This window comes from Euprymna scolopes, chromosome 18 (genome assembly GCF_053919585.1).
Source record: "Euprymna scolopes isolate OS-2025 chromosome 18, ASM5391958v1, whole genome shotgun sequence".
Classification (NCBI taxonomy): Eukaryota; Metazoa; Mollusca; class Cephalopoda; order Sepiida; family Sepiolidae; genus Euprymna; species Euprymna scolopes.
In genome coordinates this window covers 717,249-743,233 of record NC_136499.1, presented here as the reverse complement: position 1 = coordinate 743,233, position 25,985 = coordinate 717,249, and the positions used below count along the sequence as shown (strand labels likewise).

At 34.3% G+C, this 25,985-nt stretch overlaps 1 protein-coding gene across 1 annotated transcript in view; it reads right to left on the bottom strand.

Moving 5' to 3' along the window:
- The window catches only part of LOC145297478 (putative elongator complex protein 1), a 133,017-nt gene that overhangs the window by 75,170 nt on the left and 31,862 nt on the right, over nt 1-25,985 (bottom strand). The window contains exons 9-14 of the mRNA XM_080143347.1: nt 25,658-25,781; nt 22,719-22,809; nt 13,999-14,211; nt 5,302-5,508; nt 3,870-3,963; nt 3,613-3,768 (exon numbers count right to left, since the gene is read on the bottom strand). Coding sequence (XP_079999473.1) covers nt 3,613-3,768; nt 3,870-3,963; nt 5,302-5,508; nt 13,999-14,211; nt 22,719-22,809; nt 25,658-25,781 — 885 coding nt within the window. The remainder of the gene's footprint in view (nt 1-3,612; nt 3,769-3,869; nt 3,964-5,301; nt 5,509-13,998; nt 14,212-22,718; nt 22,810-25,657; nt 25,782-25,985) is intronic.

The window sequence follows — 25,985 nt, the reverse complement described above, 5'->3', positions numbered from 1 at the left end:
CATTGAGGGCATTGCTGGGGCTGCTACTAGGAAGATGGGCTCTCTCTACCATGCTAGAAAGTTACTGATGCCTGAGAGTATCCTGTACCTCTACAAGGCCACCATTCATCTATGTATGGAGTATTATTGTCACATTTGGACTAGTGCATTTGCTGCTAGTCTCTCACTCCTGTAGAGGGTTCAAAAAGAGTCACAAACCTAATAGGTTCTGAACTGTCAGCTAGGCTTCAACCTCTCTGCTATCGATAAAATGTTGCATCCACTTGCCTTTTTAAAAGTATTTTAATGGTGGGTGCTGACAAATAACAAGCTCTTGTGCCCACTAACATAAATACTCCTGACAAACTCGACAAGCAGCAAAATCCCACCCCTACAGAGTAGAGATTCCCAGATGCCAGAAAGCCTTTTACTCTAATACTTTTTTTCCCTAAGACTGCTAAACTTTGAAATTCCCTTCCGGGTTCCTACATCCCTGACTGTACTGACCTTCAGAAGTTCAAGTGTCATGTAAATAGACATGTTGCTGCTCAACTGCCTACATAGTACCCCTGCAAATTATATCCCAGATAGTAGCCCCCTACATTACAGTGACACTATGCCTTGTTTGGGGAGAAAATGCAATAAAAACTTTCTTTTTTTTTTTAATTGTTTTCGTTCAAAAATCAACAATTTAATTTTTATTGAAACGGATTACGAGAAATATAAAAATTTACATTTAAATATTGTGTTAGGGTAACTGTTTAGAAATGAAAGTTGATTCTAGAAAAATAAAACTGGCATTTTTCATGATTAGCACTATGTTTCAAAATGCAAAATTTACAGTTGAAAATTTACGTTTACAAAAATCAATATCTTAATTGAACTTGTTAACTTATTATATAGGATAGAAAATATAAAAATAAAAGTCTTATTTTTTATTGTTGAATTCAGTGAAAACACGTGGTCATTATTATCATCTGAACTCACTAGGAGTTCCCACACAGGTCAATATCAGAGATTACTCACTGATAACTGGTGGTGTTCCTAGAATCTTAGTGACAACAAGTCTTCAGATTTCTATTCCTTTTCTAATAGCCTTGTCAAAGTACTTGGCATTATCGCAACAGTCATGTACCATTAATTTCTTGCTAGCAACAACCATTATCTATATATTATTATGATAGTGTGTTGTGTGTTATTTTGTGTCTCACGCTTACATCTTTACGTCAGGGGACTCATTCATCTGTAATATATTGAGGTTGGCATTCTGTAGATGTTCAACATACATGGAGATGCTCTGATATTATTGCAGCTCTTTTGTTAAAACTGCAAAAGTATTTATCTAAGCAGGGACGCCCGGCATAGCCTGGTCATAAAGTAAACTTAAACATATTTTAATTTATGCAGATTTCGTATATATTATTATAGAATTAATGTTCTATCGATTTTTATATATTATAAAGTTGCGATTTGAAAAATAAATAAATATCCATATGACTTGGGTGCATCAGCTTGAATCAAAACAAAAATGAAAACTTATGAAAAAAAAAATATATAGATATATAACTTGAGTTCCTTCAGCTATAATCGAAACCGAAACCAAAACTTATGAAGAATTCTTGGTAAAATTATTTATAAAAAAATATATGATTTGAATACCATCAGCTATAATTGAAACCGAAACCAAAACTTATGAAGAATTTTTAGTAAAATTATTTATTACAAGAAATGAAAGTCCATAACAATTAAACGACAGTAACTCGGATGTAAGCGTTACACACAAAATAAATAACACACACGCTATCCTATTAATATATAGATAACTTTTGAAATCATTACTATATATTGTGTACAATATAATAATTAATAGAGGATTTGGTCTATAATAATAATAAATACAAAATCATATTTAAGTATATTTTACAACCGAGCAACACCGGGCAGCCTACAGAGTGTTAGGGTAAAATTGATAATATTTTATATTCTTTCATTTCAGAACGATTTAAAGTATTTAACAGCAGTACTGCACAACAGATAAGTGTTTCTATGTACTATTGATGCATTTAAAAACTAGAGATAATGGATGACTCAAGAAGTTGATAATATGGCAAAACTTTATGACTGAATGATATCCACTTAAGAATTCCATTAAATTTTTGCTCGTTTTATTGTTTTAATTTTCCAGATTGCCACATCTTGAATATATTTCTAAAAATAATATAAATAATAACCATAATGTGGGGCAGATTTAGAAACTTTCCAAAATAACTTTTCTTTATCTGCAACAGTTATGTATAATATTTGTTAAGTTTAGTTTACCAAACTTCTTTGGAAACCAACTCTTTTTTATTTTCATATAGGTGCTCAACTGAGCTGCAATCTATGGTTCTCCTTGGTAAAACATCCACAATAAACCTGTCCAACTACAACTAGGTATATTTGCATCCGAGATGGACATATTTGCTGATGATACAACACTCTTTAACATGCACGAGGGAAGAACAAATGTACATAAATCTAAGACAATGGCAGAATCCTTAGAAAATGACCTCCAGACTATAGTGGAATGGGGACGTAAATGGATGGTAACATTTAATGCTAGTAAGACTAAGCTGCTCTCCTTTAACAATTACAAAATGCCTCTCCAACTATTAATATCCTGTACAAATAACATCATACCTGAGAATTTTTCCTTCAAACTCCTTGGCATAAATTCACAGGTAATATGAACTGAAACAAATACATTGAAGGTAATGCAAAGTCTGCTGCAAAGAAGGTGGGTTCCCTCCTTCGTGCTAGAAGATTACTCACACCTGAGAGTATCCTGTACCTCTACAAAACCACAATTCGGCCATGCATGAAGTATTGTTACCACATCTGGGCTGGTGCATCTACCGCTAGTCTCTCTCTTGGATAGGGTCCAAAAAAGAGTATCCAATCTAATAGGTTCTACATTGTCAACTAAGTCCCAACCTCTTTCCCATTGCCACAATGTTACATCTCTCTGCCTGTTTTACAAGTATTTTAATGGAATGTGTTCTGATGAACTCATTGCACTTGTGCCCCCTTGACGTACATATCCCCAACAAACCCGTTTAGCAAAAAATCACATCCCTTCACTATTGAGGTCCCTAAATGTCAGAAATTTTCTTCTCTCAAATAGCTAGACTGTGGAATTCCATTCCTGCTACCTACTTCCCTGACTGTACTGATATGCAAAAGTTTAAATGTAACATAAATGAACATCTTAATCTTTCCTAGGCAATGCTCCTAAATAGTAGTCCCTTATGTCAAAGTGTAGATATGCCTTGTTTGGAGTGAACACGAGTAAAAAAAACACTAAATAATTTCTCTTTCTCCCTCCACATACCTAAAACTAAACAGAATTTCAATAATTTTCTTCCCTTACCATCTATAGAATATAATACCAGTTTAATTCAAAAAAATTCTTGTTAAATTCTTGCTTCTAAATAATCGAATCATGACCAGTTACAGTCATCGTCAATCATCCTCATAATGTTGTTTCACTGTCCACCTGACGAGCTCATTAATTTTTATCCTCAAGTGGCCTTTGGGTCTTAATAAGTTGTAGGGATTCATTAATAAAAATAAGTTTTAAAATGTTTTACATACGTCTCTTTTGCCGATTGATCTTCAAGAGAGAGTGTAGCCTGACATAGCGAAGTTGAGCCTTCATCTTCACTGCAGTAAACCAAATGTTGCGGACCAATTCCCAAAAAATTGTAATTTTCTAAAGGAAAACCATTTAGATCTTTAACAAACGAAGGTCTACAAAAGAAAAATAATTGAAAAACAGTGTAAAACAATTCTTTAAAAAACATACAAAAATACGAATGCAAGAAGAATTACATGAAATCTAGTCTACTTACTTATAAATTGCCAGTAAATGGGGGAGTAAACACTTCACACTGAATCCATTACCACCAGCAGCAGAAGCAATCACAGACTTATCTGGTTGAGAAGCTTCAACAAAAACAAAAAAAAAGATAATATATGTTGTTGATAACAAATAAGAAAATCCAAAATGACGAGTTTGTATTTTTGGTTTTTGTCCAGAATTTCCCTTATATTAAAAAACAAAAATAAATTTTTTAAAAAATTGAATAAACAGATAAAACTGCTTTTAGAACACATTAAAAATGCAAAATATTTTATTAAAAGAAGAAAGAAAAATACAATTCAACTTCTTTCTTTCTTTTTTTAATAGTTGAAATATTGCTGATATATTTATGAACATAATTCTATTGCCTATTTTTTTTCCTTGCAAGTAAAATCCTTGTATTGTTAAATCCAAGGCGTGCTGCTGCTGCTGCTGTTGAAAACACAAAGTGTAAATGAATTCTTCATTTGTGAAGCTTTTAGCATGTGTTCACTTAAAGATATAGGAATTGGTATTAAAACTTTTGGAAGCATTATTAAGAATTAAAAAAACACTGATTAAACCAACAAAATTGTTTTTAGAACACATTAAAAATGTAAAATATTTTACTATCTGTATGATGTACGTACCCATGACAGAACGAAAATATATGCCAAAAATTACATAAATTGATCAAATAGTTTCATTTTTAATTAAGAAAATCAAATTTTATGATTAGCAAACTTCGTCATCTTGAAGAAACAAGAGCAGATGTCTACAAAAATTTAAACTTGCAAGATCAGCCTTATAGTGCATATGATTTCCCATTAATTATTTAAAATCATTTAAAATTATTTTATTTATAAAATAAAACTACTTAATCAATTTCTTTCGAAATATGATAGTCTTGTTCTGTCATAAGTATGTAGATTATAAAGATTTTTTTCTGTATTTTCTTTTTTTAATATAGGGGGAATTCTGGACAACCACTGCATCTTCTGTGAAGTCTGTCATAAGTAAAAAAAAAAAAAGGAAAAAACAGAATGTATAGTTAGGTTTTAAAAGGCAGTACCAATGCAAAAAATAGAAGGCAGTACCATTGCAAAAAAATAGAAGGCAGTACCAATGCAAAGGTGTAAGTGTCAAGTGAACTAAAAGGATGGATAAGAAACAAAGTGATAAAAATCAATATGTGATATCTACTTTTTATTTTTTATTGCTTTATCCTTTCCTTGACATCATGTATTATTAATGTTCATGAGGAGGAGACAAAGGAGGAGTCTAGTCTATTTATGTGTGAATCTGCAAGCCAAATTGTTAGCCAATAAATTAATGTTTTTTGTTATTTCTAAAAAACTAAAAAGAAAAAAAAAAGTTAAATATTTGCAACAAAAGAAAGGTTAACAGTTTATAGTATGGAGTTGAAAATCAAAGACACTTACTTGCATTCTTATATGTAAAGACAGCAATTTGCCCATTGACCAAAACAACACCAATGTCTTCGGTTAAAATACACAAGCTTTCTGATTGCTCAGATGAAGAGGAGGAGAAGAAGAAAACTTGATTTGCTGCAGCAGGTAAAACAAGTTGATATGCAGACATTGGAGGAGGCACCACCATAGTGGCCATTGGTGTCACAAGGATTTTGTCTGCAAAACCACACCAAAACAAAAATTAATTGAATAGAAAGCACAGTCATAATTCTACGAGTCAGAAACTACACAGTATACATAAAATTTCCATGGCAGGTGCTCGTCAATTTGCCTTGTTTGGGGTGAAAATGTAATAAAAAAAAAATAAATAAATAAAAAAAGAAAAATAATTAGCCAAGGTGGAGATTTTGGGTTGAGGGAAACCTGGATTTCTGTGGTATCTATTTGGACTTCTGTAAGAAGATCTTTTATACGTAGGCTGTATGGTTTAATAATATTTTCTCTCCCATTGAAGAAGTTTGTGTGTTGTGGGTGGAAAACACAATTGTTTGCAGGGTTTGATGGACATGATGAGAGTTTTAAGCAGTATTGAAGGGCTAGTTTTTTCCATCTAAGTGTCAGTGGAGGTTCGTTAGATTCAGTGTATAGGCTTTCCACTGGTGAAGTGGTGAAGGCTCCGAAAGTCAGTCTTAATCCTTGATGGTGTATTGTGTTTAGTTCTTTTATATATGATTCTCTGGTTGACCCATATATCAAGCATCCATAATCCAGCTTGGATCTTATTAAGGAACGGTATAGTTTAAGTAGTGTGGTTTTGTCAGCTCCCCAGTCAGTGTGGGCTAGGACTTTGATAAGTTTAATGGCCTTGTGACATTTTGTTTAATTTTTTATGTGAGGTATGAAGGTCAGTTTCCTGTCGTATATTAAGCCCAGGTACTTGTGTTGTTCAACAACAGGGATGATATTGTTATCCAGTTTTAGGATGGGATCATAATGGGTTCTTTGGAGTTTACAGAAATGGACGTATTTTGTTTTTTCTTTTGAGAATTTAAAACCATTTTCTGTGGCCCATTCGTTTATTTTATTTAGACAAAGTTGCAGTTTTCGTTCAGCTGTGGTTATGTATTTTGATCGGTAGCAGATGAGTAAGTCATCCACGTATAGGGCACAGTTAGTACTAGGGTTTATGTTTTCAATGATTTTATTTATTTTTATGTTGAAAAGGGTGACGGATAAGATGCTACCCTGAGGTACCCCCATTTCTTGTTCTTCTGGGCTGAGAGTGTGTTGCCTAGTCTTACTTGGAAGTGTATTATTTAAGAGATTGCAAATGAATTCTGGCATTCTGCCCCTAAATCCAAGTTCATATAGGTCCTTTTTAATGCCATATTTCCAAGTATTGTCATATGTTTTTTCTAGGTCGAAAAAGATTGTTATTAGGTGTTCTTTTCTGGCAAAAGCTTCTCTGATAAATGTTTCTAATCTGATTAGGTGGTCGATGGGGCTTCTATTTTTCCTGAAGCCTGATTGATATTCTGTTATCAGGTTTTTGCTTTCAAGATACCATGTTAGTCTTTCATTGACCATCCTTTCGAAGGTCTTTCATATGCAGCTGGTGAGGGCAATGGGTCGGTAATTTGTTGGATCTGAATGGTCTCTTTTTGGTTTAGGTATTGGAATTAATATGGCTTCTTTCCAGTGTTTTGGGATGTTATTGTTCATCCATATGTTGTTATATATTTGTAGAAGGTAGTTGAGAGATGGTTCTGGTAGGTTTTTTAGAAATTGATAGTGAATTTCGTCAGGGCCTACTGCTGTATCATGAGATTTTTGGATTGCCTCTTTTTTTAGTTCTGTTCTGTTGGTTGGTTGTAATGTTCTTCGTTTTTTCTTTTCTTCGTTCTGTTTTAGGCTTTGGAATTTCTTTGATTGTTTTTTCTGATGAGGAGTTTATGGAGAATTGTTCAGCTAGTTTGTTTGCAATATTTTCATTGTTAGTAATTTTTATGTTATTGCAGGTAAGGTGTTTGATTGGGTCTTTATTGTTTTTCCCACATATTTTTCTTACCATCTCCCATACGCTTTTGATTTTGGTATTCTCATTTATTTTTGATACAAAGTTTCTCCAGGTGTTCCTTTTTGCTTCTTTGATGATTTTTCTTGCTTTTGCTCTGCTGTTTTTAAATTGATCTAGGTTTTCTTTAGTTGGATTATTTTTAAATTTTCTTAGGTTGGCACATCGCATTCTCACTGCTTCCTGGCATTATTTGTTATACCATGGTTTGTTGACTTTTGTAGGGGAAGAACTTTTTGGTATGTTTTCTTTTGCAATAGAAAGGAGTGTATTGTTGAAATATATTATGTGATCCTCAGTTTGGGTGTTTGCTTCTGGCATCAGCCTAGATTTGCAGGAGTTTTGGAATTTTTCCCAGTTTGCCTTTTTAAATTCCAACGGGGGGGAGGGGGGATCGTCTGGTTCTGGGTTTTTGTTTTCTAGTATAATTGGGTAGTGGTCGCTTCCACATGTATCATCATGTGTTTTTCAGTTGTAGTCCAGAAACAGAGTTGGGTTGCAAATTGCTAAATCAATAGCTGAGAGAGTACCTGTTGCTGGGTGTAGATATGTATTTTCTTTGGTGTTGAGTAGGCATAATTGATTTTGGTTAAGTAGCGTTTCAATTATTTTACCATGTTTGTCATTTCTTGTACTACCCCATAGTTCGTTGTACCTGTTTAGGTCCCGGCCCACTATTAGTATGAATGGTTATGGTAGTTGTTAGATTAGGGCAAGTTCAGTTTCTTTTATTTTTTCACTTGGTGGGATGTATAGTGAACAGAATGTTATTGTTTTATGGAATGTTGTGGTTATTTTTTTTTTTTTTTTTTTTTTTTTTTTTTTTTTTATTATATTTTCACCCCAAACAAGGCACATTGCCACTTTGGTGTAGGGGGCTACTATCAGGGGAAACATCTACTGGGGCACTATGTAGGGATTAGGGCAGCGAGATGTTGGTTCACGTTGCACTTGAACTTATGCATGTCAGTACAGTTGGGGAAGCAGTGACCTGGAATGGAATTCCAAAGTCTAGCAGTTCTGGGGAAGAAACTACTGGAGTAGAACGATCTTTTACATCTAGGGATCTCTACAGTGTGGGGGTGGGATTTTGCAGCTTGTCGGGTCTGTCGAGGGTGTTCACGTCATGGGGGCACAAGTGCTTGCAGTTCTTCAGAGCATTCACCATTATAATACTTGTAGAACAGGCAGAGGGATGCAACGTTTCGACGATGGGACAGAGGCTGTAGTTTTGATGCCAGTTTAGGGCCTATCAGATTTGCGACTCTCTTTTGAACCCTGTAAAGGAGAGAGAGACTAGTAGCCGATGCACCGGCTCAAATATGACAGCAATACTCCATACATGGGCGAATAGTGGCCTTATAGAGGTACAGGATACTTTCGGGTGTTAGAAGTTTTCTAGCACGGTAGAGAGAGCCCACCTTCCTCGCAGCGGCCCTGGCAATGCCCTCGATGTAATTGTTCCAGCTCATGTTTCCTGTGAACGTTAGGCCAAGGAGCTTGAAAGACGTACTCTCAGCTAAAGAGTTGTTGGCCATTGCTATAGGTGGTAGAGAAGGTTTCCTGTAATTATTGAATGAAACCAGTTTTGTCTTGGTGGCATTGAACGTTACCATCCATTTTTGTCCCCATTCCACTACTGATTTGAGGTCATCCTCTAGTGTTTCTGCCATTACTTTAGATATATGTTCATTTGTTTTCCTGTCGTGCCTGCTATAGAGTGTGGTGTCATCAGCATATATACCCATCTCAGAGGCAATTTTATCGGGGAGGTCATTTATGAATATCAGGAACAGCAGAGGACCAAGGATAGATCCCTGGGGCACTCCGGCATTTATATTATATTGTTTAGACGTACGACCGTCGAGGACAACCTGGATTTTTCTCTTATCTAAGAAGGATTTAATTATGTTAAGTATTCTACCAGTGATACCGTAAGATCTAATCTTCCTGAGGAGACCCTCATGCCATACCCTGTCAAAAGCCTTAGATATATCTAGAGCTACCGCTCTGCCCTCTCCCGCTTTGTCCAGTGAATGGTATATGCGTTCAGAGATTACAGTGAGGATGTCTGCCGTGGAACGGGCTTGTCTAAATCCATATTGATGGTCGGTCAGAAGTTTAGCATCTGTAAGGTGCTGGACTAGAGCATGGTTAATTAAGGTCTCAAATATTTTGGCAAAAAGTGGGAGGAGGCTAATAGGACGATAATTTAATGGGTCAGTTCTTTCGCCAGAATTCTTGAATACTGGTACCACAGAAGCAGTTTTCCAGCAGCTCGGAAAGCAAGATTCATTAAGGCATTTGTTGTAGAGTTTGGAGAGAACTGGAGCTACTTCGGCTGAGCACTTTTTTAATTGTTATTGCAACAGCTTGCATGTTTGTTTTTAGGTTTATTTCACTGTGTGGGATGTTTTTGTTTATAAGTAGCGATGATCCTCCTGTAGCTATGGTTGAAATCTTGTTTATGTAGTTATATGAGCAGTAGTGTTTTATATTAATTGTATTATCTTCTTTTAGGTGGGTTTCTTGTAGGCCAATTATAGCATGGCAGATAGTTTTTATAAGGAGTAATATTTCTTCAAAGTTGGGTTTTGTTCCTCTTATGTTCCATTGAAGTATTTTATGAGCCATGGTTTATTTGTCTTTTCCTGGTTTTGGACTGTTGGTGTTTATGTCTATGTCCATAGTTTTAATGTTTGCTTGGGTGTTTCAGGTTTCAGATCGCGAATGGGGTTGCGGTGGGTGGTGGGGTCCTGATCTAGAGGTTGAGCGGGATCTGTTTATTTTGTTTTTATTGGTAGCGGTCTTTTGGGGTTCTTTTGGGGTCTGTTTATTTTTTATTTTTTCTGTCATAGGGGTTGTTTCTATGGATGCTGTAGTTTGGAGTTTAATAGGTTTTTGTGGTAGAGTTTTAGTTTGGGGACTTTGTTTTATTTCGGTTATATTCTTTAAAAAATCTTTACTTTCTGTCATGGTTTGTTTCATGGTTTTTTTGAAGTCTTCTATTAGTTCTCTTATTTTGTTGAGTAATTTCATGACTACTTCAATTTGGATGTTTGAGGGATTTGTTTTTGTTGTATTATTATTTGGTTCAAGGTTAGGCTGTGTATTTCTTTTTGTTATCTCAGAGTATTTTGTGTTTTCTGCTAGTTTACGGGCTTCTTGGAAAATTATGTTTTTGGTGTATTTTATTCTGAGAGTTTCTTTTTCTTTTTTCCATTTTTCGCATTCCTTTGAGTTTGTGCTATGATTTTGATGGCAATTGACGCATTTTGGTGCATTTTGACAATCAGTATGCGTTTCTTTGTCTCCGCATCTCATGCAAGTTGGTGGTCGTGTATCGATCTTTATGGTGCCCGTATCGATGACAATTGTGACACCTGAATGGGCTTGGTATGTAAATTTCAGTGTTTATTTTTTCATATCCTATTTTTATGTTGTTACGTATTTGAGGAGTATCAAATGTTAATATGTAAGTGTTTGTGCCTATGATTTCGCCGGATCTTGTTTTTATCTGAATTCTTTTGATATCAATGACATTTTGATTTTTAAGATTATTTTTTGTTTCTTCTAAGGGACACAGGGCTAGTTCGGCGCACCTGATTACACCTTTGCTAGTGTTCAATGTTCTGTGGGGGTAGGTTTCTATTTTTCGATCATCGAAAAGTTTCCATTTGTAAATTTCAGTTGCTTGTTTCTGGTTTGTTATTTCGATTAACAGTGTGCCATTTTTTTGTTTTTTTACAGTTTTTGGTTTGGTTCCTTTTGATAGTATTCTTTCTATTTTGAAAGGAGACATTTTTGTTATTTGTTCTCCTTCAATTGTTTCTATTACAAAAAATCTCGGGAAGGTTTGTTTGTTTATTTCAGTTTCTGAGTCTGAGCTAGTCAGATCAGAAACTTCTGAATGACTTCTTTTTTGAGGCTTATAGTGGGCCATTTTTGTAGTTCATAATTTTTCTTCTCTCGTACTCCCCACCCACCCCGGAGCCCTATATGGGAGATGTTGGGGGGGGGGCATTCGCCTGTAGTTCGTCCATTTTTACTGAAAAATTTTTTTCAAAAGCCTCTTTTTAGTAAGAATATTTGTTTTTCAGCCGTGATAAGTCCATTTGTCCAGCAAATTGATTGACCCATGAGCCACTGCTTTCTAAATCTGTTTATTGTAAAAAGGTGGGGAGTGCGAGTGGATTTTCTTGTTATGTTAGTCAGGTTTAGAGCTTGACGTGACCAGCCGATTGATTGGATCGGGCTCGTCCAACTGCCCATCTAGCCCAGTACGAGGCCAAAGTGGAGTGTTGCAACTGATACCTTTGTTTTCCCTAGGTATCAGTATCAGTTAATTACATATTTTATATAAATATAGATTCATACATATGAGTTACTTCTGGAAAAGATCTTCATGGTGGAGGGACACACCTGATTTAACCAAATTACAGTATAATTTCTCTCCAATTCCTAGGCCACACCCGACTATATCAACCAATCTACTATCTGCTTCACCTGTCCTTGGGATCAAACCATGTCTCTCAATGTAAATAATCTCTGAACGTATATAGCATTCACTGGATAAAACAGGCGAGTGTAGAGTGATAGCCCTCGATATATCTAAGGCTTTTGACAGGGTATGGCACGATGGTCTTCAAAGGAAAATTGGATCATATGGTATCACTGGAAGAATACATAATGTACATAATGAATACATAATGTAATTAAATCCTTCTAAAGTAAGACAAAAATCCAGGTTGTCCTCGACGGTCATACATCTGAACAATATGATATAAATGCAGGAGTATCTCAGGGGTCTATCCTCGGACCTTTATTATTCTTGATATTCATAAATGACCTCGCTGATAAAATTGTTTCGGAGATGGGTATATTTGCTGATGACACCACTCTCTATAGCAGGCACGAGGTGAAAACAAGTGAACACATATCTAAGGAAATGGCAGAAACACTAGAAGATGACCTCGAATCTGTAGTGGAATGGGGACAAAAATGGATGGTCACATTCAATGCTGCCAAGACTAAGCTTGTTTCCTTCAATAATCACAAGAAACCTTCTCTACCACCAATAGCAAGGGCCAAGAACACTTACTCGAAAGTACTTCCTTTAAACTCCTTGGCCTAATGTTCACAGGGAACATGAACTGGAATAGATACATTGAGAGTATTGCCAAGGCTGCTGTGAAGAAGATGGGCTGTCTCTACCCTGTTAGAAAAGTACTTACGCTTGAAAGTATCCTGTACCTCTATAAGGCCACCATTCGCCCATGTATGGAGTACTGTTGTCACATTTGGGCTGGTGCATCTGCTACTTGTCTCTCACTCCTTGACAGGGTTCAAAATAGAGTCGCCAACCTGATAGGTTCTGAACTGCCATCTAGGCTTCAGCCTCTGTCCCATCGACGAAATGTTGCATCACTCTACCTGTTCTACAAGTACTTCAATGGTGACTGCTCTGACGAATTACAAGCACTTGTACCCCCTCGACGTGAATACCCCCGACTAACCCGAAAAGCAGCTAAATCCCACCCCTTCACTGTAGAGATCCCTAGGTGTAAGAAAGCCTTCTACTTCAATAGTTTCTTCCCCAGAACTGTTAGACTTTGGAATTCCCTTTTAGGATTCTGCTTTCACAACTGTACTGACATGCAGAAGTTCAAATATAATGTGAACAGACATCTTGTTACTCATCTCCCTTCATAATACCCCTGCAACTTATGTCCCTGATAGTATCCCCCTGCTTCAAAGTGACACTGTGCCTTGTTTGGAGTGAAAATTGAATTTTTTTTTTAAATTAAAAAAATAACTCTGGCAAACATATTTCAAATAATTCAATATTTAACAACAGAAAAAAAAATACTGCATTTAAGATTCATTTAGACAATATCAGGTTGGTGCAAAAGCTTTTGCCAATTTGTGGAAAGAGCATTTTAAACCATTTTAATTTATTTTATTCATATTGTTATTACTTAAATACATCATCATAATTTATAGCTTTCTTTCGGATTATTAATGCATTATTCATATTTTTTCTGCAATACTCTCATCCATTTTGCCCTGAAACCAACCTTCTTTAGTCAACAGAAAAGGTGTTATCTTCTATCATGATGATACTCATCCTCAACCAACTCTACTGATCAAAGATCTTCTGGGAGAATTTGGTTCACAAATCTTGCGCTGTCTTGCATATTCTCTTGGCCTAGCTAGCTGAGAGCATAACTTACTTTGAGGATTACAAAACCATTTAGATGGCCTTAGGTTAACAGCATGAGAGGAGATCAAACACAAGTTAGATTCATATTTCACATCAAAACCTAAACAATTTTATAAGCAAGGCATTTATAAGCTCTTTGACAGATAGAATCAAGTCATACAGAGCAAATGTCAGTGTTATTGTGAATAAAGATTTTCAAAAACACAGTTTTTCATTTTTAAGATTAAATTTTAAAATCGTCAAAAAATTATGACACTGACCTCATATCCTCATATTTTGCAGCAAAAACACATCGACCTTGAGTATTTTCACTATTTTTTATTTTTAGATATCAAAAACCTAGGAAAAGGTTGTAATTATTGAACAAATAAAATTCTGCAATGAAACAGAATAAAAGTAAACAACTTACCCCCATCAATAACAGCTACCGTGCCATCGGAAGAGACATCATTACCCCAATACCAAGTGTATTGTATATAATGGCCGGCACCAGTAACAACATGAAGGACATAGGCGTGTTCTGCATCCCACATAACTGATACAACTTTCTTTTCCGTATTAATGTCAAAATGTAAACTCTGCTTTAAATACCAGTGATAGTTGTTCACTGTCCACAGTTGAACTGAAAACAAAAGAAAAAATATATCAGAACTGAAAATTTCAATTTAGTTCTTTTTAAAATGTCTATTAACATCCTTAAATCATCCTTGACCCATTGTGTCAGCATTTGTTTTACATCTGTCTATTAAGTTACCAAAAGCTATCTTTTATCCTTTATGACTGCATCCATTTCCAAATATATCTATATTTCTTTCTTCATAATAATAACCATATCATTCTATAAAGTTTAATATTTGTTTTAAATGCTGACATGTTGGACGGCTTTTAGAAATTGACTTGTAAACTAATCTACTTTTGGCCAAGTTTTTATTTATTCTTTTCTCTTATGTCCCATTTTTATTATTTCCTCTTATATTTTCCTTGACCTTCCCTGTGAACTGAAACTGGTACTTCAACTGTTTTACATCTAACACAGGAACTTTCAGCCATTCTTTCTCCTATTCTGCAAATATTTTACTATACTATGTCCAGATTTAATCTTCCTCTGAGGTCTTCAGATCTAAGCCTGTGTTTAAGATACACATTATACATGCATTGTATCATTCTTATATCATTTCCTTCCATGCAACACATGTCCTCAATTTTCACTGATGAGGTTTCACTTCCATATATCATCACACTGTGTACACATGCTTGATCAACAGTGGTAAAACAACTAGTTAGGAAGAGCACAAGTTCCCTTGAGTTACTTATTACTTAAAAATCATTTTTTTTCTCCACTCTCCTCCCTCCCGCTCATTTCTTTTCTTCTTAATTATTTACATCATTGCCTTCTCTCACTATTTCATTTATTAGTCACCCCAATTTACATTGTATGTCTGTTAGAAAAATAATGAGTGATTTAATTTTAATTTTTTTTTTTTTAAATTCTAATTGCAAAGTTAGTCATTTGCACAACAGACTTTTCTGTGTTTTGGAGACTTAATACTTGATAGATTATATTCTGAGGTATACGGAAAAAATGTTTGATGATATATGTATGTGAAAAAACATTTTCAGTATTTACTTTGACAGTGCTTTTACATAAGTAGAGCTAGGTAGTAAGTTTTAAAAATATATATAGCAATTAAACTATACAGAATTTTCATGTTTCATCCTAGTGAAGATTCGTCAGGTTATTGCAATAGCCTGAGGAAACCTCATAAATCCTCAGTTAAAAAGGAATAAAGACAGATTTAAAAAAGCTAAATACCTTTCATAGCAGACTGGCAAACATATAAAAGAAAGGAAACCTAGCCATGCAAATCTAAAAACCTAATATATAATCTAAAAAAGCTTAATTATTTTATAAATAATAACTAAATAATATTAAAAAAATACAGTTTAAAGTCCTGGTAATATCAACTAAATTAAAAATATTGCAAACTTAACGGTTGCATATATATATATATATATATATATATATATATATCTATAAAATATTTTTACAAAAATCAAGACAACAAAATATAAAATAAAAACATCATATGGTGTATTTCTTTATGTGTTACAATTGTTTCATAACCATTTGGGCGAATTTAAATATTATATCATTTAAATATATTCCAAAAATAGCTACTCTTCAGACACCAAAATACATTTGTCATATATATATATATATATATATATATATGAACATATTCATAATATCTATTTTAAGGAATCAAGCAGTTGACTCGCCCTGTTTCTCTTATTTATTTATTATTTTCATTTACCATTGAATAAGTATGCTACTTTCGTATTTCTTATTGTTAGATGATAATTCTACAATTTCCTATTTTTACATTCATTTAATATTTTAATGCATCTTTTTTTTTTAATTATTTTAATTAATATTTATCTTCACCTTATACTGGTCATGTAATTAATTTAAGTGTTAAATCTATCTTTTCTTTTTTAGAGAGTAAAACAAGAACTACAAGTTTAAGATTAAACATAAGAGATTAATAAATACAAAATCAAAATATTAGGTTAAGAATATAAAGGAATTTCGATAAAATAATGAGTCGATAAATGTGGGAAAAATTGAGTTCTGTCCCTTAGATTGTCTCGATAATATTGAATGATACAGGAATAGCAAAGAACTAAATGATAAAGACAACCTGCTTATATTAAGATAAGGCTAGAAAATACTGGAAAGAATAATCAAAGATTATCATGAATTTATGAATTCATGATAATTGATGATTATTATTAATTCAGAAATTGTATTTCGTAAATGATATTTTAGGAATGTTGAAATCTTGGTTGTTATTGTTATTGGAGTCGAAGTCAGGAATATTGTTTACAGTTAGAGTTGCGGTTAACAAAACAATTCTGTAAGGAATTTGAAAATCTATGAACTAAGTCAGCTGGCAACAACATGAATCTATATTCACATGTTTGTGAATATGATGAGTGATGTCAAAGAAATTAAGTTAATGTAATATAGAATTAAGTTTTTAGGAGTTAAGATTGGAGGATTGAAGAGAGAGGATTGACGGTTATTTGTAGTATACTGGAGGTGTATGTAAACAGTGTAGTTGTATAACAAGCGTATATATATTTTTTTTTTATTACATTTTCACCCTAAACAAGGCACATTGCCACTTTGGTGTAGAGACTACTATCAGGGACATAAGCTACTGGGGTACTATGTAGGGAGTTGGGCAGTAAGATGTTGGTTCACGTTACACTTGAACTTCTGCATGTCAATACAGTTGGGGAAGCAGAGAGCCAGAATAAGATTCCAAAGTATAGCGGTTCTGGGGAAGAAACTACTGGAGTAGAAAGCTCTCCTACATCTAGGAATCTCCACTGTGCAGGGGTGGGATTTAGCTGCTTGTTGGGTTTGTCAAGGGTATTTACGTCGTGAGGACACAAATGCTTGCAGTTCGTCAGAGCATTCACCATTAAAATACTTGTAGAACAAGCAGAGGGACGCAACATTTCGTCGGTGGGACAGAGGCTGCAGCTTAGATGATAGTTCAGAACCTATTAGGTTGAAGACTCTCTTTTGGACCTTGTCTAGGAGCGAGAGACTAGTAGCAAATGCACCAGCCCAAATATGACAACAGTACTCCATACTTGGGCAAATGGTGGCCTTATAGAGGTACAGGATACTTTCGAGCGTTAGTAGCTTTTTAGCATGGTAGAGAGAGCCTACCTTCCTCGCAGCAGTCCTGGCAATATTCTCAATGTAATTGTTCCACCTCATGTTTTCTGTGAACGTTAGGCCGAGTAGTTTAAAAGTAGTACTTTCAGATAATGAATCTTTGGCCATTGCTATTGGTGGTAGAAAAGGTTTCCTGTAATTATTGAAGGAAACGTGTTTAGTCTTGGCAGCATTGAATGTGACCATCCATTTATGTCCCCATTCCACTACAGATTGGAGGTCATCCTCTAGTGTTTCTGCCATTTCCCTAGATATGTATTCATTTGTTTTCCTGTCGTGCCTATTATAGAGCGTGGTGTCATCAGCATAGATACCCATCTCAGAGGCAATTTTGTCAGGGAGTTCATTTATGAATATTAGGAATAATAAAGGTCCAAGGATAGATCCCTGAGGCACTCCCACATTTATATCATATTATTTAGATGTACAACCGTCAGGGACAACCTGAATTTTTCTCTTATTTAAGAAGATAAGAAGAAGGATTTAATTATGTGAAGTATTCGTCCAGTGATACTGTATGATCTGATTTTCCTGAGAAGACCTTCATGCCATAACTTGTCAAAGCCTTAGATATATCTAGAGCTACTACTCTACACTTCCCTACTTTGTCCAGTGAATGGTATATACGTTCAAAGATTATAGTTAGGATATGTGCTGTGGAACAGGCTTGCCTAAATCCATATTGTTGGTTGGTCAGAAGTTTACCATCTGTAAGGTGATGGACTAGAGCTTGATTAATTATGGATTCAAATATTTTGGCAAAAAGTGAGAAGAGGCTCATGGGCCGATAATTTAATTGGTCAGTTCTTTTGCCAGAATTCTTAAAACCTGGTACCTCAGAAGCAGTTTTCCAGCAGTTCGGAAAGCATGATTCTTTAAGGGATTTGTTGTAAAGTTTAGAGAGAACTGGAGCTACTTCGGCTGAGCATTTTTTTAATAGCACAGTTGGGATGAGATCAGGCCCACATGCTTTTGAAGTGTCAAGGTTTTTTATGATAGCATGCACCTGATTTTCAGATCGTCTAGTGTGGCATCTGTCTGCAAAGGAAAGTCAGGGAGGGGGTGGTTAGCAGGGTCCAGTGTGGAGTTGGAAGCAAACCGACTGGCGAGCATGTTAGCCTTCTCAGTTTCTGAGCAAACAACTTCATGATTGTTGGTTAGTGGGGGAATTGTTGATTTCTCATTATTTACTACACTATTGTAGATTTTCCAGAAATCACGGGTTCCTAATTTTTGTGCTTCGATGCGTTTTTGGGTTGTTTCAGTAAATTCTCTCTTAGCTGTCACTATTTCTTTTTTACAGTTACTTCTAACTTCTATATACTTCTGTCTGTTTGAACTTGACTTATGTCAGTTAAATCTGTGGTACACATGCTTCCTTTGCGCAATGGCAGTTGCACAAGTAAAAGTAAACCATTTAGGAGAGTAGGGCTTGCTATAAAATTTCCGCGTGGGAACATGTGCTTCAATTGCTGTTTTGCACCATTCAGTGGTCTCATTTGCGCACTGTTCAGCAGGAAGAGAAAAGATATTTCCTCATGGGGCATCTCTGATGAGATCCCTGATGGCTTCCCAGTCAGTCTTTTTATAGTATCTTGTTGTTTTGAGCAATGGCTCTTCAGTTTTGGCTCTAGGGTTTAGGGTGATTTTGACCATTATCACTGCATGATCAGCGTTCCCAAGTGGGCTGCGGGCATTCGTTATACAATCATCGGGAACTGTGGTCAGAAACAGATGTAGAAGTGATGCGTGTTGTTCTTGTTTGTCTGGGAAACGGGTTGGAAACGTAACCATCTGTGATAGGGAGTGAGATATAGAGAAGCTATGTGTTGTACTACCAGCTGCGTCTGCGTGAGTAGAGAATCCAAGCCAGTTTCTGTGGTGGACATTGAAGTCACCAAATACATGTACTTGTGCACTAGTGTCGAGGGAGAGTGCTGTATCTATGCTGTCAGAGACTTTGTTTATTAGGGTGCAGTAAGATAGGAGATGCTTATTAACTTAGTCTTTTAAAGACCAAGGTTATAGTAGAATGAAAATAGTGAGCAGGAAGAGAGTTCCACAAAACAGTGAATTGATGAAAACCACTAGACCTATGAGTCAAATGAGCTGGAACAAAAGAAGCAGAGAATAGATCAGAAAATTCTGTAGAACATATGCTATAATAGTATTTATAGAAAAGACTAAGACTAGCAATATCATGTGTCAGAGAGAAGTTGCTATTAAGAAAGGATGGGGCCAATCAAATTACAAATATGTAATTTATCAAGAATCTTCAAATAGGACAAAGATTCCTCAGTCCAAATATGACAAAAGTAGTATATATATGGTCTGATAGTAAATTTGTAGAGAGAGAGAATAGCCTTGGGTGTGATAAAGTGTTTGGAACTATAGAGAGAACTGATTTTACAAGAAACAGAAAGAGCAATGGATTTAATATATTAACTGCAAGAAAGATTTGATGAGAAAGAAAGGCCAAGAAGTTTTACAGTTGATTTTTCATTGAGAGCAAAGTCACCCATAAGAATCTCAGGAAGAAAAGGGACACACTCACGATTGAAAGCCAATACTTGAGTCTTAACAGGATTAAATGAAACAAGAGATTTCTTATCCCAATCCATAACTGAACTCAAATCAACTTCTAGATCAGCTACATATTTCAACTGATCTGAGGACAATGGGCTGGAAGTAAGAGCAGAATAGAAGGTGGTGTCATCAGCATAAATGTTAATTTTCTGAATAATATTCTTGGGAAGGTCATTTACATACAGAAGAAACAATGTTGAACCTAGAATAGAGCCTTGAGGAACAATAGCATTGATAGGAAAAGAAAATGAAGCTATGCCATCCAGAGTTACTCACAAGCTATAGAAGGGAAGATCAATTGAAGAGTTGACAGAAAAATCAATCTCAACAACAGCATGATCAGAAGAGCCCAATGGAGAAGAGGAAATAAAACATGATTCAGGAACAGAAGTAAAAAAAAAAAATCAAGTAAGGATGGTTGATGAAGGTTATTATCAGGAAAGTCAGTAGAAAAAGTGACAATTTGAGATAAATTATGAGACAGAGAAAAGTTAAGACAGATTCCACGAGCAAGATTTGTGCAATTAGAGTGGGAAAGCCAGTCAGAACGGTGAGTATTAAAATCACCAAAGACAAAGATAGAGCTTGACAGATGAAGTTGTAATACATTATTAATACTGCTGGATATAGCGTCAATGACAGCAGTCACTGTCAGAATGGAAATGGTATAAAAAGAACAAATAGGAAGTGGAGTGCAGCAAAGACAACATCAAACAGATAAAAACAAATTCATGATATCCAAGAATGGGGACATGTACAAGGAGATCTTTGCAAAAAAAAAAAAATAGCAGGACCATGCAACTGTGTGGAAAAGTCTTGACGGACAAGAAAAAAATAATCCACTACATGTAACTCATTGCTATCAATAGAAGAATGTAAATTAGTTTCACAAAAGGAAAGAATGCGAGGATATTTGTGCAAAAGAAGTGATTGAATATCAGGAAAGTTTGACCTGCTGAAACCTCTGTTGTTACTATAAGAAATAGTTTGTTGTGTGAATTCGTAGAAGACATGACAAAATATATAAATAAATTAAAAGGAGAGAAAGGTAGAACAACTTCAAGGCAAATAAAGAAAGGGACTCCACTACCAGCATTCAATCCTCTGAACTCCAAACAGGCTAACTAAAGAGATAATCTCTTCAAGAGACCAATAGAGAAGGAAGGGTTTACTAGGCTAGCTGACAAAAAGTCTACCTCTAAACTAGTTATACAGCTAACCAGAAATCAGTGTTTTTAGCATGACAACATCACTTTCTATCAAAAGTTAAAGATTGCCTTGTTCCCAACAGGTAAAATACCAAATTGGCACTTTAGAAGTTTCAGCAATAACGACCAGGAACTATATAATACAGGGGAAAAGAGCCAGACAAAATTTAAAAATAAAAAATAAAAAAAATAAATAAAAAAAAAAGACTCAGTGTTAAGAAAGAACAGGAACAATATAATACAGTAAAGGAGGGTCACAAAAATAATAATTAAAAAGAAACAAAGTTGAGACAATACAAATGGGTTGCAGTAATAAAATCAAAGATATCAAACTTGTATCATCCAAGTAGAGCAGCTGAGATGAGATTGATGTCCTCAAAAATGCTGTTAAAGATTTGAAAAATTGGCAAAACAAATGATACCTTTTGTTAAAGTAATAAAATTAAAGAAATTAAACTTGAAAAAAAAAATAGTGTCCATTGTATTTTAAATATAGAACTAACCCAAAAGAGATAAATTAATAAGTACTAATACTCAGAAAGTAATATTGTTCAATACTAATAATGAAATCATATTGAAAGAGATAATCTTTACTTTACTCCCTCAATCCAGTACTTCTTGGCAGACAATGTTGTTTTTTTATTGTCCTGTTTCTTTTGAATGTTCCCTTTTTTACGTAACATTTTGATTACTTTTTTCATTGTTGAAGAACCATTACATGTTGAAATTACTTCCTACTTTTTCACACCATTGCAACACCGATCATATATCATTATAACGATATTTGAAAACAAGGTTATATTAAAGGGAAGTCAGTCTCATATTCTTGTCCACAATTGCCAAATTGGCCTTTTTAAAGCAGTTTGACCTTTAAGAATTGTATTTGGCTTTTTTCAAAGCATTACATATAAACTAACTAAGGAAGGAACAAGAAAAATATTATGAAGATAAAAAATTAAAGACTCAAAACCTCATAGTAAAAAACAGTGCCTATTATTAGAAAGAGCCAATTTTATTTACAAATTTAAATGTGCTTTGGGAGAGTGTAGCTCCCATAACAACCTAGAAACAAATAGTTAGATTGGTTACACAACCACTACCCTATTCCACTGCCTTATCATGCATAATATAGATTCCAATGCAATTTATCAACGTATACAAAAATAATCATAACTGCCCCCACTCCAATGTAAGACAAATCTTAGTAACACAAAAATAATACATGATGAAATAAATTTGAACAAGTTAAAAATACTTGAAACCATCTACATAAAAAAAATCTAACATCCTTGAATTAACAATATCGCCTTTCATAAACAGTAATAATATGTTAAAATGGCTGTCGTAATCACCATCCTTCTTCCATGTGACCCAAATTTCTCACTCCAGAATTTGGCTAATAGACTTCAAAACACTCTGGCACCTGCTGTCTGTGAATATTGATGATGTGCGATTACTAATTCCTTCGCCACCAGTTTTCTTTATATATATATATATTATATATATATATATATATTATATATAAAGAGAAATAATCTTTAAAAGAACACATTCGTAAAGGATGAGATTGTTGTCACAAACCATATGGTTGGGGATTTCCTTCATCCAATTTGAGATCTTCACACCAAACCAGCAACACTGACGAATCCACATTCCAATAAATTCCTTTCACCTAGAAAATAAATAAATGAATAAATTATACTAGTTTAAAAATAAAACACTTTTTCATAGAAATTGCTCCAGACAAGACATGAAGTCACATGATGGATGGAATTTAACAAAAAAACACTTCAAGGTCAAAAACTAGCCAACGATAAGTGTTAGATCGATAGATTCCAGCCTAGCAATTCTTCTCTTTTTGTCAGAAACATTGCTTATAGAATGAGAACTAAAGGAAAAAATAAGGGAAGCAAAAGAAAACCCAAGATCGATTTTCTACTCTCCTTGAAATTTTGTTTCATTCTTACAAACCATTCACTTACCGAAACTTACATTAAAATAAAAAGTTGTCCATAAATGATACTGCACATGGTTTTTATACTCTATGAATTTTTCACTGTAAATTTTTTTTTACTCACATTCACCTCTAACAAGGCATATCACCATTTAGACGTAAGGAGCTATTATTTAAGACCATGCTTAAGGAAGATGAACCAGAGGTTGGTTTACATTACATTTAAACTTCTGCATATCAGTACGATCAGGGAAGCAGGTAGCAGAAAGGGAATTCCAAAGTTTAGTTGTTCGAGGGAAGAAACTATTAAAGTAAAAAATTTTCAGGCATTTAGGGACCTCAAAAGTGAAAGGGTATGATTTTTGGCTATATCAATGTTGGAAGTATATTTGTTGAGGGGGCACAAGTGCAATGAGTTCATCAGAGCACATTCCATTAAAATACTTGTAAAACAGGCAGAGATGCAACATTGCAGCAATGGGACAGGGATAATAACAGGATTGCCAAAGAAATATTGAAAAAAGAATTGTGGAATTGAAAATTTATACTGACCATTGACAAAAGGTGAAAATATAACATCACCATATTCATAATGGGGTTGAATGCTGTTCAACCGATATTTGCCATATAATAATAGGGTTTACCATGACAAATGAAAATAATTTAATCAGAGAAAATGAATAGAAATTTTATGAAATGAATGCAAAGTATTTTAACATTAAACGTGAAACATTGGTTATTTATTTCACAAAGAAAACATTTAAATTCAAAGTTTACTTTAATGAGTTGCAGACACAAATTATTTCAAATTTATTTGAACTTTATTTTGTCTGTTGTACTCTTCTGCCTTCTTTGGAAGTTTTGGTTTTTAACCAAGTGTTCTTTATTCTTTATTCTATACCTTTTAGATATCCTGCATCAGTTAAATTTTGTCACATGAGTACAATTGGTACAATGTTCACACATATCAACCTACTTAAACGTGGCCTATGTAAATAGAAATTCATTCCACTAAAGTCACATAACTTGCTGACATCACAGAATCAAGTACTAATAGCTACAGTTAAGCAATAGACGACTATTATGAATATAGTCATTTTCTGTTTAAATTCTCAAAGAAATTGCTAAGGTATTTATAAAACTTGTCCAAAAGTGAATGTACTTTCTTTTCCGAAAGATAAAGAGTTATTTTAAATTTGGATACATGAACAATTAGAAGGGAGCATTTTTTGCCATGAAAATACGGTAACAAACTTATTTTTTAAGCATATTAAATCATTAATTTAAAAACACACGCATCTTAAAATATTTTTTAAATAAGATTATTTTTACAGTTTTTACTTTCTTTTTGTTGATAAAACAGCTGACACGGTTTATTTCCTATGAGGTATCATGACGTAGGCACTAAGCAATGGCTCAAGTAGGTTAATATGTGTGATAGCCAATTACATTCACTTTTGAACCAGTCTCATAAATCCTTTGGCAATTGTTTTGAGAATTTGAACAGAAAATGACTATCCTCATAATAATTGTCTATTGCCTAACCATAGCTATTGTACTTTATTCTGCAATGTAATTCATGCAATTTTGGTGGAGCAGTTTTCTATCCACGTAGGCCACGCTTGTGTAGGTTAACATGCATGAACGCCATTGATATTAGTGGAGTCAGTTATAGATTATCAGGAAATTATCAATTTCAATAAGATGCACCTGAAGTAGGCCAGAAGATACTATTGTCATGCTAATTATTAGAGTTGGTAGGTTGACCAGTGGATATGTTAGCTAATACATATTAGCAATTATGCAGGATGTGCTGTAGACAGAGATCAGAAAGAGAAGGAATTGATCCTTACTGCAGATGTTATAATCATGAAAATTAGAAGATGATATGTAGGTAAATATGATGTCAGATAAATAAAAGAGGGAGTTGTGGGCAAAGCCTCTTACTCAGTTTTGGAGAAGCATCGAAGCAAAGAATATGGCAAATATGATCTAATTAAAATTGTAATATAATAAGCAATGAATTTAATATATCTCACTCTCTCTACCTTTCTCTCATTTATAACAAGGCAAGCATAATGGCAGTTGCAATGATTAATATAATTATCAAATACATCCTCTATTCTCTAAATGGTTTGTGTAATTAATTGAATAATTATTGTAAGAAAATACTCTAAAAACTCAGACCTCCACTATCTTCATGGGTTGATATGCTGCCCTTGTTATGTTGTCGGGCGTCGTGTAAACAGCGAATTGATGTTCTTTCTTGTCTTTGTAAGCGGAACCACACTCCACCCCTACACTGAGATTTGTTTAGTATTAAATCTCTAATTCCATCGACATATCTTCAAATGGCTTTTAGCTTTGATAAGTTGTGACTTATTAGTCAATAAAACAAAGAAAAATCTTTATCTGCACCCATTTAATCTGTGTGCTTAATGATGGAAATGCTGTTTCAAACTTAAGCATGATGGACTAACAACCAGATTGCCTTTTAAAGAAATGATTGGATGCCCCCAAAACTAAAACTACTTCCACGGATAATAAAGACTTTTAAAATACTTACTTGCACTTGCCCAACAGCAAATGGCAGTGTAAACTCACCATGCCGTAAGCCATTTAGTTCAAAGAAGATAACATCGTGTTTGTTTGGTTTCACCTGTGAACTTGCAATCAAACTGCCACTTGGTCTAGAAAAAAAAAGACATTTCATAAAAGCTTATTAAATTTAATTCCACACATAACAATATTATCAAACTTTTCGAAAACAATATAACCAGACTAGATAAGATATCACATGGTAAAGCTCCTTTCTAAGTCAATTATGTATCACTTTTTTTTAATTGAAAAAAGATTAAACAAAAAATATTGAATTAATATTTAGTCTTGAAAAC